Source organism: Papaver somniferum, chromosome 6 (genome assembly GCF_003573695.1).
Source record: "Papaver somniferum cultivar HN1 chromosome 6, ASM357369v1, whole genome shotgun sequence".
Taxonomy (NCBI): Eukaryota; Viridiplantae; Streptophyta; class Magnoliopsida; order Ranunculales; family Papaveraceae; genus Papaver; species Papaver somniferum.
In genome coordinates, this window is record NC_039363.1 from 3,585,450 (window position 1) to 3,601,265 (window position 15,816).

The following is a 15,816-nucleotide window of genomic DNA, read 5'->3' on the forward strand; positions in this document are numbered from 1 at the left end:
ATTCTCTCTTTTTATTTTCGTGCAAGTAACGGAAATAATCTTCTCTGCCGACTTGTTTACGCGTTTCTGAGCTTTCCAAATCATCCCAAACTCTCTATTAGGTAAGTAGCTATCTCCGGAAATATTATCTCCGGTTTAATCTCCCTGAAACTTCAAAAATCCGGCCAGCAGAGACCCGTGTGTAACTTCACCTCTGTTTTGCTCCAACTCGAGTTCTAGCCCAATTCAATCCATTCAAGCGCTCATACCAAGCCTGTTATGCTAAATCACGTCCATCCCAACAAATTCCCGCGATTGAATCTCCCTAAAACAGCTTAGAAATCCAACCCTAACTCTGGTATGCAAACTGGTTTTTTTCCCGCCAATTTTTTCTTTTGAATTTTGAGAAGAAAGTGGTCTCCCCCTATCCAGAGTGGGGGTGCGAATAGTAGATGCCATGAAGGTATGCCCCTTAGTAATTCGGTTGCCCCTCATCCATGGTGAGAGTGTGAATAGCAAATGTCCTCCGTGGGTGCCCCGCACAACTTTTCGACCCGATTTTTCCAAAAATGTTTGTTGGCCAAAAATACCTACACACACATAAAACATCATAATAAGTACAAAAATGAGCACTATCAACATATAGAATCGAGACAAATTAGACACAAAAATGTGTCAATCAAATACCCCCAAACCTATTATTTGCTAGTCCTCGAGCAAATCAAATAGAAAATAAAATCCTAACTCACTGTCGCAGGCATCGTCGATTGCATTTAGTGTATGCAATAAGCCTTTAAACCCCTAGGTGGCCCTAGTGGCCGAGTTATAATATCGGGAGGGCTTACAAGAGATATACCCACAAAACCTGTACTCCAGACCCTAACTATCTTGCAGAACCTTGGAAGGCACTAAAGAATCTCCTTGGTTGGCATACCTATTGACTACAGAAGGAAGTACCCTGATGCGAAATTCCAATTGTTTTACACGAGTTTGCACTCAAGCATACTAAAATTCATATAAATTAACAGAGCTCTACTCAGACAGTTGCACTATGGACATCAATATCCGGAGTCAAAAACTAATCACATGGATAGATCAAGAAGATGGATATAGAAAAACATAGATGATTTTGATGTTTACTAAGTGAACGGCGTTTCCCATATCTGTCTGAAGGCCTCCGACAAAATGAACCTATCCTAATGGATTGAGATACTATTCTGACTAATATCAACACACTGGCATATACAAGGGAACCAGTGATCGATAATCCTAATTCTAGTTCAACACAACTGGCATATACAAGGGTACCAGTGGTCGACTTTATTCACTGGACATTTTTTCTCTTTTTTTTTTTTGATCTGTTTGGTCTGGTGTGTTTTTTTTTTTTTTCTTTGTATCTCAATCACTCTAATTCACCCTAGCATTGGTAAGAACTTGAATCGTGGGCCCCACCTATCACTTAGAGAAACATGGTTTAAAAACAAAATAAAATAAAAATAAAAGTGAAAAGGACTCAACGAGATATGGTGAAACTATCCTGTTATTTCTAACACCTGAGCTCTGTGCTTTTATGAATAGACTCTTCTAGATGTTTCCATCTAATCAGATTGGTTCCTCAACTCCTACGATCAAAATGCTTCCATCCACTTATATTAGTTAGTGCAATCCTCAATAGGCATAAATTTCTAAGCTCTGGAGTTTATTTATTCATACTGAAACTAAAAAGTTTTTCCCATACCCCCAAACTTAAATCTAACATTGTCCTCAATGTTCTAAAGATGAAATTAAAAGAATGAACAAGGAGAAACTGTTACCATTTGAAGCAAAATAGATAAGGAAAGATATTACCATGTTGCATGAGATCGGGTTACCTCCCAAAAAGTGCTAAATTTAAAGTCTTCAGCCAGACGTCAAATACCACAAAATGGCTAATTACCTTTGAAATCATATATCAATAGTCGAAACAACTGTGGGTCAACAAAAGCAAATAAAATTTCCACAATTATCAAACAACTGCACCAAATCAGAAAAATGAACATACATAACACATCCTCATCCCAAGGTTTCCTGCAAGACAACTGGATTTTTCTGTTGTGCCCATTTGGGCATCATATGAGTGTCTTGAAAAATTGACTCATTCGAACAACAAGTCTTTAGAATTTCCTCCTGGACAATATCAGGAGGATCCGGTTGCGGAGTCGGAAGTGACTCAAGTAATACCTCAGGTACACTAGGCTCGAATCCCAAGTTAGGGACTTCTAATGGAGATAATTGACCATTACTACCCCCAAACTTAGGGTAGTCAGTATTCTCGGACAAACCTCTAACTATTGCTTGAATTTATGGATCCTCAGAGTCTTTAAAATACTCAAGAGCTTCTTCTAGTTCATTACCCCAAAACTTAGGGTCAACACTACTCTCCGTAAGGCCTAGCATTATGGCTTGAATCTCAGGGTCCGTAGAGTCTTTAAAGTACTCAAGAGCTTCTACTAGTTCAAAAGTTTGGTCACCTAATTGACTTAAGAGAATTTCCTCATCAAGTTCATCTAAGGAATCACCAAATAAAGTGTCGTCCCAATTATCCTGAGTTAGATCTTGAACTAAAGTGCTAATTATATTCACTTCTTCTAAATCATCAGAAGGTTGTCTATTAACATTAAATACATTTAGTTCAGTGGTCATATTACCAAAGGATATGTTTATAAGTCCGGCACTACAGTTGATGACAGCGTTAGCTGTGGCTAAAGATGGGCGACCTAAAATCACCGGTATTTGAGCACTAGGATCCTGAACAGGCTGAGTATCTAGAACAACGAAATCCACTAGATAAATAAATTTATCAACCTCAATCAGAACATCCTCTATGACACCACGAGGTATTTTGACATACCTATCAGCTAATTGCAATATCATTTTAGTCGGTTTCAACTTACCAAGACCTAACTGGTTGTATACATGATAAGGGAGTAAGTTCACACTAACTCCTAAGTCAAGCAATGCCTTATCTACTGAATAATTACCGATCACACTAGATATGGTGGAGCATCCAGGGTCTTTATACTTAGGGGTTGTTTGGTTCAGAAGGATTGAACTTACCTGACCAGCTAAAAAGGCTTTCTTATGGACATTAAGCTTACGCTTTCGTGTACAAAGGTCCTTAAGGAACTTGGCATAAGCAGGCATTTGCCTAATTGCTTCTAATAAAGGGATTTTAATGTTTACCTGCTTAAATATCTCTAGTATTTCGTTGAAAGTCGACTCTCTCTTTGTTGGAGCTAACAACTGTGGATATGGGGCTTTGGGTACAAAATGAGACCTGTCCGGAACCACATTGGCATCACTAGAAATTTTATCGGTTTCTTAAGTTAGTGGCTCCTTCTGGGGATCATCATGGGAACTAGAAGGTGGATCTACAATATGTCCACTATTTGGCATGGCTACCTTATTGTCTACCGTTTCACCACTCCTAAGGGTTGTGACAGAATTCACTTAATTAAATGGTTTTGCACCTACTTCATCAACTCCTCTAGGGTTGGGTATCGGTTGACTAGGGAACTTACCTTTTTCTCTTAGAGAATCAGTGATCAGACTAACCTGGTCTTTCAATTCATAAATGGCCTGACTATGTTCTTGTCCTATCCTATTACTAGCTTCTATGCTTTGTGAAAGAAATTGACGCATATTTTCAGTATTTTGAATAAACGAGGTGAGAGTTTTCTCTAGACTTAAGATTTTCTTATCAGACTGATTCTGAAACTGAGTTGATCTTGAAGTATTCTTAGTATAGCCAAAACCTAAGGGAACATTAGAATTACTAAACTGACCTTGGTCTTTAGACCATGAAAGGTTCGGATGGTTTCTCCAACCAGGATTATAGGTTTCTGAATATGGGTCAAACTTCTGACGTTTATCAAACCTAGTGTTATTATAGAGGGCATTGGCTTGCTCTTTATTATTATGGAATTCCCAAAAAGGCTCTACTCTACCACTAGTGTGACCCAATTCTAAAGCTTCTAACCTTTTTGCTATAGCAGAAATTTTGTCATCTGATTCATAGCCTCCTTCTATCCTATTAACGTTTTCTCTACCTAGAAGAATTATTCTCTTGGGTTCCCTACAATATTCCCATTGCTGGGTCTTTTCGGCAATTTCATTCAAAAATTCCATCGCCGCATTAACAATTTGGTTTTCAAAACTACCAGTGCATAGAGACTCAACCATGGTTGTTGTCGAATAATCTAAACCCTCATAAAGGATTTGAACTAGCCTAAACTTTTCTAAACCATGATGAGGACATTGGACTAATAAGTCATTGAACCTTTCCAAATACCTATATAACGATTCTCCCTCCTGTTGAGAAAATGTGCAGATTTGCGTCCTAATAGACGATGTTTTGTGCCTAGGAAAATCTTGTTCAAAAAGGAAGATGTAAGTTGTTCATATGTTTCTATTGAACCGGAAGCCAAACTATATAGCCACGATTTGGCTTTATCTTTCAGGGAAAATGGAAATAACCTAAGTTTCAAAGCATCATCATCAAGTTCTCTAATCTTTAGGTTACTACAAATTTCCTCAAAATCCCTATCATGGAAGTATGGGTTTTCATTTTCTTTCCCTAAAAAGATTGGGAGCATCTGTAGGGTCACAGGCCTAAGTTCATAATTTGCTTCAGTTTCGGCTAACCTGATACAAGAAGGAAGAGTAGTCCTAGTTGGGTTCAACAAAGCTTTCAAAGTTGCCATTGCTGGCACTATCGGGATATTTGGGATTCTATGCAATCACAAAAAAAGGCTGACTCAACCAAATCAAACCTAATTTTCTAGCAAACAAAAAGCATGATGGTTCCACTTAGATTATTTCTAGACCAGCTTCTATTCTTTCGAAAAGGAACTCGTTACAATCTGATCAAACCCCTATGGAATCAATCCGAGTCAAAGTAAGTTGAATCGAGGCGAGTTGTGGTGGGATTATGTAAAGTTAGTTTAACCGGTAGCGGCGCCAAAAATTGATGTAGTTTTTAAGTGGTAGTAAAGTTCGTTTAACTCGGATTATGTAGACTCGATTTTAGACTCAAATTAAAATAGAAAACTTAAAAAGAAATTGTATTCAAGTTTATAAAAAGCACTGAGACTTTGGATTCCACCAATCTCCAATTTTTATGTGATTTAATCTAGTCAATATTTATGCAACTCATTACGTTTAAAGTGATTCTAATATTTTCGCCTAGACAAGTAGATTCTCAAGACAATAGTTGTAAATCGAAAGCATGGACCATCAAAATATTTAACCTAAGCATGACCCATCAATTGAGAACACAACCACTTAATCAGAATCATATATTCGATTTCAGTTCAGTGCAAATAATCATAAAAGAATTACGAAAATTAAATTAAATAGAATTTACCACATAATAATTGGAAAAATGGCTTCCTCCGTCGCCTCAGCAATGGGGTTTAGCTCCTCATATTAATTACTTGCTAAAAATATTTGCTTATGGTTCAAAAGTTGATTAAAAGATGAAAAACTATAACTCTGAATGTTTGCAACGGTGTATTGGAGTCGCAAAACGAATGACTGATTGTTACAAAGAAGTTACTGTAGCAGATTTACAAATTTGAGACGCTGTTCTTATTTGCAACGGATGTTCTTCAGCAGCAGCAGCAGAAATACGGTTTTCCTACAACTTGATCAATTCGCCTCTGTAGTGTTAAAAAATCCTCTGTAGTGTTACAAACTCCTCTGCGACTGCTCCAATAACTTCCTTTTATTCCCTGGGACTTTAACACACCTTTTAAACTACTCAGAAACCTAAAAATAGCGATTAATTCTCTCTTTTTATTTTCGTGCAAGTCACGGAAATAATCCTCTCTGCCGACTTGTTTACGCGTTTCTGAGCTTTCCAAATCATCTCAACTCTCTATTAGGTAAGTAGCTATCTCCGGAAAGATTATCTCCGGTTTAATCTCCCTGAAACTTCAAAAATCAGGCCAGCAGAGACCCGTGTGTAACTTCACCTCTGTTTTGCTCCAACTCGAGTTCTAGCCCAATTCAATCCATTCCAGCGCTCATACCAAGCCTTTTATGCTAAATCACGTCCAGCCCAACAAATTCCCGCTATTGAATCTCCCTAAAACAGCCTAGAAATCCAACCCTAACTCTGGTATGCAAACTGGTTTTTTTCCCGCCAATTTTTTCTTTTGAATTTTGAGAAGAAAGTGGTCTCCCCCTATCCAGAGTGGGGGTGCGAATAGTAGAGCCCTGCAGGTATGCCCCTTAGTAATTGGGTTGCCCCTTATCCATGGTGAGAGTCTGAATAGAAAATGTCCTCGGGGGTGCCCCGCACAACTTTTCGACCCGATTTTTCCAAAAATGTTTGTTGGCCAAAAATACCTACACACACATAAAACACCATAATAAGTACAAAAATGAGCACTATCAATATATAGAATCGAGACAAATTAGACACAAAAATGTGTCTATCACAAACATCAAAATCTCCCAAAATTTCACCTTTGGAGAAAATTTCTACCATGTTATTTTCCTAAAAAAGTCTCCATAAATCTCAAAAGTACATGGTAGTAATAGTACTAGTTGAACCTTGGGAAGTTTAGTGTAAGATATTATTCTTGACTATGATTTCTTTAGTTGTTTTCCCTGTCTTCCAATATTTTTGATATTCTTTTCCTTATATAGCAGCGGTAGAAGAATACTCAAAAGGAAACCAAAGAGAATCTCGAAAGCAAGAAACCAGAAAGATATAAATTTCCTTGATTGGCCATAGCCTCGGGTTCATTTGCTGGACTTGCGACATGAGGTATTGGGATCATTATTGGGGATAGGGTGAAGTTTAGGCCACCGGCCCATTTTAAATTGCTGAGCAATTTTTGGGATCCGCACGAATTTTTTGGGGAATGATTTTAGGAAGCATTCCAAATTTTGGATTGCAGTACGAATTATGCGCCGTGTGTCTACCATGATGATTTGTCATGAGAGTTTCTCATTTGTTCATCTCTAAAGATTGCAAGAAGCCAATCCAAAATTTATAGATAATGTTCATATGAGAAGTTTTAATAAGAAATCTGAAATAGTGACACGCATGTTGGTAATAATGATGAATAATTTACCTGATCTGGTAAATGCAAGTCTTGATATACCACTGGTGAAGATCTCATGGCACTAAGATTAATATTAAAAGCAATTCATGTGCCGAAAAACTCCATGTCATCACATATAAGATAATTAAGTTTAGACACTAAATTAATCAACCGATCTCAAACCAAAGTATGCTCTGCCAACAGTTCTTTCATACGAACGGATTGCAGTAAATTTTTTTTAAATAATAGTTTTGGGACCCAAAAATAATTATTATTTTAACGAGAAAAAATTTAACCCATAAATAATTTTAATCAATTGAATATCGGTTAATTTTTTTTCGTTTTCAGGATTTCTTTTTGGAAAATCAAGTGAACCGTCCGGGGATCGTCAGTCCTGATGGCTGCACCTCAGAAGCTTCATCACCCCTTTTAGCATGTAAATTTTTATAGATGTCTACCACCTGAAGCCGATTGACCTCTTGTCAAGAAATCTAAACAGATCTTACACAGATTATATTTTTCACAGACAAAATCCATTCAGACATTATCTAGTAATTTTGCAGTCTCGCAATCTTCATGCTAGTTGGACCAAAGAATAGCCAGTTAAATGTGACCTCGAAAATTCGCCACTAATATCTATCGATCTTCTTTTACACTGTTCTGGAGCATCTCACTGTTGAGATTTGTACTACCAATTACATCACCTGAATTATCTACCACAGAAATCGAAACATGGTGCTGATCCTCTGTTTCAGAAATCATCTCTGCAGCCATTTCAGGACCGTTTTCTTCATCTTCCAATACATCAATCACTACATCATCGTCAGCATTGAGTGCGATTCCGGGAGCAATTTGCTTAAGATTATCCCGACAAACAGGACAAGTAGATTGAGAAACAAACCAAACATCAATGCAATCCGCATGAAAAGCATGGCGACATGTAGGTAGTTGTCTCAGAACATCTTCATCTTCAAACTCACTTAAACAGACCGCACATTCTAGCACTGCAGTTTCTTCAGTATCAATCATCTTGAAATTCTTAACATCTGGGTATACAAACACCGGGAACGTTTTAATAACAGTTGAATCAAGTCCTCCTTTTCTTGTTGTTGTAACATCGCCAATACTCTGAACACTACTATCACCTCTACTTCGTCGATCAGAAAAACATCGCCGGTTATAAATAGCAAGAACAACCATGAATAAAAATGCGCAGATTAACCCCGCCATAATAATTACAACTCGTGGACTGATTTTCGCATTGTCTCCATACGGGTATTCAGTGTTGCTTTGTGCAGATGTGAATGGTAGTAATAGAAGCACTAACAGCAGAATGAAGTGGATGGTTTCGGCCATGCTTTTTTTTTTTCTTCTTTGAAATTTCTTAGTTCTTGACTTAAAAAATTTGTCACTAGTTCCATGTTTATATATACAGTGGAAGAAGAGGTTGGTTTTTAGAATGCAAGAGTAAAATTTAGACAGAGTGATTTTATGGAAAGTTTTGGGGTATGGAAATCTGAGCTGTTGCTAAAAATTGTGCCATTGAGGAACTTTAATATTTTGGTCAGACATTCTTCTAGAAGCATTTATTTTAATTTTTAGCTAGCAATTGCTAAAACAAGAAAGCGATGGGTTAGCTCCACGAGACAGTAAGAAAATATAAGATGGCTCTACCAATGGTGGTAGAGTAAAACTGGGAGGTTGAATGACGCAAGAAAAAAGAAGAAAACGGTTCATTGGACCGTAATTAAAGACAAAAGAAACAAACCATGGGACATATATGGCAAATACCGTTGGAGGTAATAACCTTTAGCTAGTTCAAATCAAACAAATTTCATTGAGAGGTTGTGGCAAAGTATTGAAACGCAAAAACGGATCCATAGGTTTTTTTATGATCATAAAACCAGAATAAGTCGTTTTATTCATTTATGATTTGATTTAATACCTTTCTGTACCAGAATTTATGAACCTTTTTTTATAGATCTTCGATGCAAAGACCCTCTGACCTCCTCAGTTTGATAAGCGTTTGTTTTGTTCTGCTTAATTCAGTTACATAGCCGGTATAGGCCCAATCCACTCCCATTGCTATGTTTCCTAGCTATCTAGCTACGAGGAAATCTTTCCCACTTGGCGAAACTTGGTTGCAAGCAGCAAGTACCTTCCAACAGAAATATGAATGATATGGCAAAGACCCGTTTTATTATGTACCTTCCAGCAAGCAGCAGCAACAACCTATTCAGCCCAAAACAATGGCATTTTCCAACTCAAAGTGACTTTTCTGCATCTAATTCATTACATTTGAACCCGGTGGACCATCTAAGTTTAAAATTAAGTAGTATGCTATAAATAACATTTGAATCCAGACAGACATGTACCAAACGAGTCTGCTCTGAGCAGTTGCAAAATTTCTAGAAGGATTTAGCTAATTTTTAGTAGGAGTAATTTAGGAAATATCAGATGTGATAATGCAAATGGTGATGCAAGAAAAAAAAATTACTTTTACTGGACCAAAACTAATGATAGACCGAAGATAAAAAGAAAATAAACAAAAAAATTGAAGAAACCAACCATGGGTCATATAGAGTACCTTAGCTAGTGCAGATGAAACGAAATTCATTAAGAAATGGTGGCAAACAAATGATTGAAAAAATTGGGGAGGAGCTAAAGGAGCACGTCTCCAGCAAAGCTCTCAAGAAACAATGAAAAAGAAAGCAGCTACAGATGCATACAACTGGGCAACGAAGTTATGCAGCATGATGGAATTTGAATCAAACTCTGGCCAACTAATAAAGCTAATCAGAAGTCTGCATGCTGAGAAGATTGGAAACCGATTCACTCTAAACAATGAGAGAAAGGATGTTTTTGAAGTAGGTACATGGAACACAATCGCCGACAGGAAATTATTAGAATATATAGCAGATACAAACAAGTAGCCGAGGTGCAGAAAAGGACCGAGGGAACTATATGGTGAAGTGAAGACTAAATCAAGTAACTGTGCAGTAAGACACGTGAAGTGGAGGTTAAGTCAAGTGACCGTGACCATGTTAGAATACGGACATCCAATTTAAAACCAATTGGCAATGAGTGGAGAGGTCCTACGAGATTATAAACCACATGATCTTAGATTGCCCAACAATGTGGGACTAATAATCTCAACAGAAATATCAACTGGCATTTAACTTAGCTATGATAAGCACAAACTGTGATACAGATAGGAGTTAGGACCAAAACTCTATCAATAGCCTATTTATTCTGCTTTCACAAGACTTTATTATCAGTCCAGTAGGAAATCAAAACACTGGTAATGTAATTTTAAATTCAGATATGGATAATGATATTTTGGATATGGAGAGAACGGGTAATCCGCTAGTAAGCACTAGCTCTTACAACTTGTAAGTTGCTTAGGAGCCTCTTCTCCTATATTTTCTATTAAAAAAAATGACCGAAAAAATCATAAATAGCAAGCAGCAATAAAAACAGATCCACAGTATTTGTGAACACAAGACCAAAATAAGTTGTTTTATTCATTTATGATGTTTTGATTCCTCTGTACTAGAATTGATGAACCTTTTTCGTAGCAGCATAGAACCTCGGACCTCCTCACTTTATTGATAAGCGTTTGTTTGCCTAGCTTGGCCGGATTCACACTCATTACTGTTTTTCCTGGTTAGCTAGCCGACTGGTTGCAAGTTGGCGAAACTACTTGGTATGCCTACTTGGCGAAACTTGGTTGCAAGTTGCATTTATTGGATGGATGATATCGAAAAGGTTGGTTTTACATACCTTCCAGCAAGTCACGGCTTCAGAAAAAGAAAAGAAAAAAAAGAGAAACCCACCTTTAAAGAACATTAGTGGGTTATTTGTTATTTTCTAACTCAACCGATTCGTCGAAATTTGGCATCAAAAAAAAGAAAAAAAGAGTCATCCAAATTATGAGAATAAACAGATCGAAGACGTGATAAAGGCTTTGGGTGAGAAATTATTTATTCATTAACCACACTAAGTAGTAAAGAATACAACTTCTCAAATACAAGAAAACCCTAATATCTCACTTCAAGCAAAGCTCTCTCCTTCCCCGAATCCGACCTCTCTTTACATTCTTCAAGGACCCTTATTTATAGGCCAATTTGCTCTAATAGTGTACAGCTCATTTTACTTCGTCATAATCTCGTGGTGATGATTTATACTTCGCCGGATCATTTTCCATAAGGTTTTTCCCTTTATTTCGCGACAACTTTGGAAGCCTGTCGGGACAGCTGTCTCTTTTCTTGCTCCATAATTAATTGACTTCGCCAGTTATCTTTTCACCAAAGAAATTTTAGTTCGCCAACCTCTACTTCGTGATCGTTATCTTGTCGGCCACTCCAACTGATTCTTCACAACTTAGACTCTTCGAGCGAGTTACCTCGCCTCAATACGATATTTTCACTTCGCCGACCATTCAAAGATGACGATCCTAGCTTGATTTGACGAGTCAATGACCGAGATCTCTAAGTGAGATCTCTCAGTCCTACCTCATGCATTCTAGTATGGCCACGTGGCGAACCTATTTTGCGCACCTACAAATATGGCGAAAACATTTGTTCCAGAATCTAATTTAATTAACTGATTTCATATAAAAAATGTATATCCAGTAGATAAATGATAAGAAATTTAGAATTAAATCTCTTTAAGGATGTTTATTTTTATTAGCCTGTTGGTTGCTCGTGGCTCAGAAGTTTAAGCATCAATATCAACCGTGAAACTAATGCAAGAAGTAATAGCAACTGCAAGATGAAACTTAGCTTATATAAAGACAACTCTCTTTATTGATGTTTAGAAAATCTCTCAAAACTAAACACAAGCTCTAATCTTGCTCATATGATCAACCACAACTTTGGTGATCATATATATATAGAACTATGAATTCCTTTTCCTAGTCCTATTACCTTATTACATGTCTTTCCTTTTCTTAGAACTAGATGACTTCTAATTCCCTTAAGATTACATCAATTTCCTAATCTTGTCCTAACCAGCTTGTTAGTGACTTCTATGTTGAAGTTAATCCAACATTCTCCCCCTTAAGCTTCAACTGTGCTTGTGAGAAATCTTGTACTCCTATTAATTTCCTCATTTCTTCAAACTTGATCTGAGCTAATGCCTTTGTCAATATATCTGCCTTCTGCTCAGTTCCAGGTATGTGTTCTACGTTAATGACCTCCTTCTCGATGCATTCTCGTATGAAATGATACCTTTTGTGAATGTGTTTCGTCTTTCCATGAAACACTGGATTTTTAATGAGTGCAACTGCAGACTTATTATCAATCTTGATGAGAACTTTTTCAGGCTGTCTTCCTTTGATTTCACACAATAATTCTTGAAGCCATATTGATTGTTTAGCTGCTTCTGTTGCAGCCATAAACTCAGCTTCACAGGATGAGAGGGCAACAGTGTCTTGCTTCTGTGAACACCATGTAATAGATGCTTCTCTTAGATAAAATATATGACCAGTTGTACCTTTTCCATCATCTTGGTCAGTATTATGATTGTTGTCACTATACCCAACAATTCCTTTTAATCCTCCTCGACCATACTTCAGTCCACAACTGATTGTTCCTCTTAGATATCTCAATATCTGCTTTATTACATCACCATGAGACTTGCGTGGACTCGGCATATAACGGCTTGCTACTCCCACAGAGAAAGCCGAATATGGTCTTGTGTGTAATAAGTATCTTAGGCATCCAACATTTCTTCTATAACTCGTGGAATCAATATCTGCTTCTTCTTGTGCCTTTGAAACTTTAAGTCCAAACTCCATTGGTATCTTAGTTGGATTACAAGTTTCAAGTCCTGCTTCTTTCAGAATTCTCCTTGCATAAGCTTCTTGTTTAATCTGAATCCCATCTACTCCTTGATGGACTTCTATGCCAAGGTAATAAGTGAGTTTTCTGAGGTCTGACATCTCAAACTTTGATGACATTTCTCTCTTGAACTCATTGATCACCTTAAGGGAGTTGCCAGTCAAAAATAGATCATCTACATAGACTGCAATCAAAAGAAGCGTTCCCTTTTCTTCTCTTCTGTATACAGAATTTTCTTTAGAACACTTTATGAATCTCATTCCCTTTAAGATTTGATCTAACTTTGTATTCCAGGCTCGAGGAACTTGTCTTAGACCATATAGAGCTTTTGATAACTTATAAACCTTATGCTCTTGTCCTTTTACTTCAAAACCTTCTGGTTGTTCAACATACACATCTTCTCGCAATTCACCATGTAAGAATGCTGTCTTAACGTCTAAGTGGTGAATTTCCCATGAGTTTGATGCTTCCTCTGCAATTAATAAGCGTATTGTTTCAGTTCTAGCAACTGGTGCAAAAACTTCATCAAAATCTATGCCTGATTCTTGTACATATCCTTTAGCTACAAGCCTTTCTTTGTATTGATTGACAGTACCATCAGCATTCCGTTTTATTTTGAAGATCCACTTAAGACAAATCACTTTTACCCCACCTGGCTTATCAACTAGAAACCAAGTCTTGTTTCTGTTGATTGAAATAATTTCTTCTCTACATGCTTGTGTCCATTTAGTCGAGACCTTTGGTTCCTGAAAATTCCTTGGTTCATCATTAACAGAAAGTAGTATAATCTCACATTCTTCTGCAGCTTGAAGAACATAATCCTCCAGATACTGTGGCTTTTGTATCTTTCTTGTTGATTTTCGCAGTGGAATGGGTTGAGTTATTTCATGGATCTCTTCTTCTTCTTCTTCTTCTTCTTCTTCTTCTTCTACTTCTTCGTTATTCTCAGTGTTTTCATTATTCTCTTCTTCTTCATGATTAACATCATTTTTTCCATTGGTATTGATGATTATGGGTCCTTCTCCTTCATCAATTACTTGACCCCATCTCATGTGAAACATTTCTGGATCCCTACTTGATCCATCATTAGTTTCTTTCCAGTTCCAGTTTGCTTTTTCATCGAATACCACATCTCGACTCACTATTACTCTTTTCGTTGTTGGATTGAATAATCTGTAATCTTTGGATCCAGGCTCAATTCCTAGATGCACAAGAATCTGAGATCGATCATCCAGTTTCTTAAGAGTTGCAGAATCAACTTTTGCGTATGCTTTGCAACCAAACACTCTTAAATGATGTATGTTTGGTTTTCTCTTTCGCAAACTTTCATATGGAGTCATGTCTTTCAGAGCTTTCGTAGGTATCCTGTTTATTAGGTATGTGGAGTGTCGTACAGCTTCTCCCCATAGATAATTAGGTACCTGCATAGCCTTTAAAGAACTTCTTGTCGTCTCCATTAGAGTCTTGTTTCTCCTCTCCACCACTCCGTTTTTTTGTGGTGTATATGGTGCTGTGAGTTGCCTTTTGATTCCATTTGACTCACAGAACTTGTTGAACTCTAAGGAAGTGAACTCTCCTCCTCTATCAGTTCTAAGCATTTTGACTTCCTCTTTTAACTCTTTTTCTATCAGATTTCTGAAATCTTTGAATCTGTCAAATGCTTCACTTTTTTCTTTCATAAGAATAGACCACATATATCTTGAGAAGTCATCTATAATAACAAATATGTATTTGTTATTTGCAAGGGTTTGTGGTGTAATAGGACCACATAAATCAGCATGAAGAAGCTCTAAAGGCTTTGAGGCTCTGAATGTTGTTGCTTTTGGAAAACCTTGACGCGTTTGTTTCCCAACTAAACATGATTCACAGATCCTTGATTCATCGTTTATCTGTGGTAGCCCTCGAACCATCTTGTTCTGAGACATTGCCTTTAAAGTTCTAAAGCTTATGTGTCCTAGTCTTGCATGCCACGTCCATGTATGATCTTCCAGTCTCATATTCAGACACAATGGCCTTCCAATCATGAGACTTATCTTGTAGAGTATATTCTGTGAACGTGAGACTCTAACTAAAAGTCTTCCAATTGGGTCATGAACTGTTAGATAATCTTGTCGCATTCTAACATCACATCCAACTTCTGTAGCTTTTCCTAAACTTAGAATGTTGCTTTGTAAGTTTGGGATGAAGTAGATGTTTGTGACAAGCTTTTGTTCTCCGGTCTTGCTCTGAAATAGAATTGATCCTTTCCCTTCAATTTCTACAGAAGATCCATCCCCAAACTTCACCTGTCCTTTGATTTTCTCATTGAGTTCAGAAAAGTAGTATCTCTTACCAGTCATGTGATTACTGGCTCTATTATCTAAATACCAGATTCCTTCTTCACCATCCTTTGATTCGTAGTTCTTTGGTATTAGTTTCCCTTCGTTTAAGAATACAACTTCGTGCATGAAAAGAGTTGTATCTGCTTCCCTTGTTTCATTCTTGTTTGCTTCTTCCATCTTTTGTATTCTTTCAGGGCATACAGAGGAGAAGTGTCCTTGTTTATCACATCTGTAACAAATAATGTTTGATCTATTCTTCTTTTCTTTACCTTGGTTTTGATCATTCTGACTTGTTGTTCTATCTTGTGAGTTAGACCTTCCTCCCCTTCCTCGGCCTCTGTTTACTCTACCACCTCTTCCACGACCTCTTCCTCTTGTCGCAGAGTTTTGTTGGTAAGAGTTTGTGTACAAGAGTTTTCCTTGAGTTTCTCCATTGTTTTCTTCATCGAGGATTCTCTCTTCATATGCTTTCAATCTTCCAATTATATCTTCATACATAGTCTTCTTTAAATCTAAGACTTGTTCGAGAGAAGCTATGATATGAATATACTTGGATCTTGGTAAACTATTGAGAAACTT

At 37.2% G+C, this 15,816-nt stretch overlaps 1 protein-coding gene across 1 annotated transcript; it reads right to left on the reverse strand.

Annotated features, from left to right (window-relative positions):
- Positions 1-7,709: 7,709 nt before the first annotated feature.
- LOC113290339 (RING-H2 finger protein ATL39-like) lies at positions 7,710-8,303 on the reverse strand. The gene has a single exon (XM_026539949.1). It carries the CDS (start codon positions 8,301-8,303, stop codon positions 7,710-7,712), a length of 594 nt encoding a protein of 197 aa, XP_026395734.1.
- Positions 8,304-15,816: the final 7,513 nt, after the last annotated feature.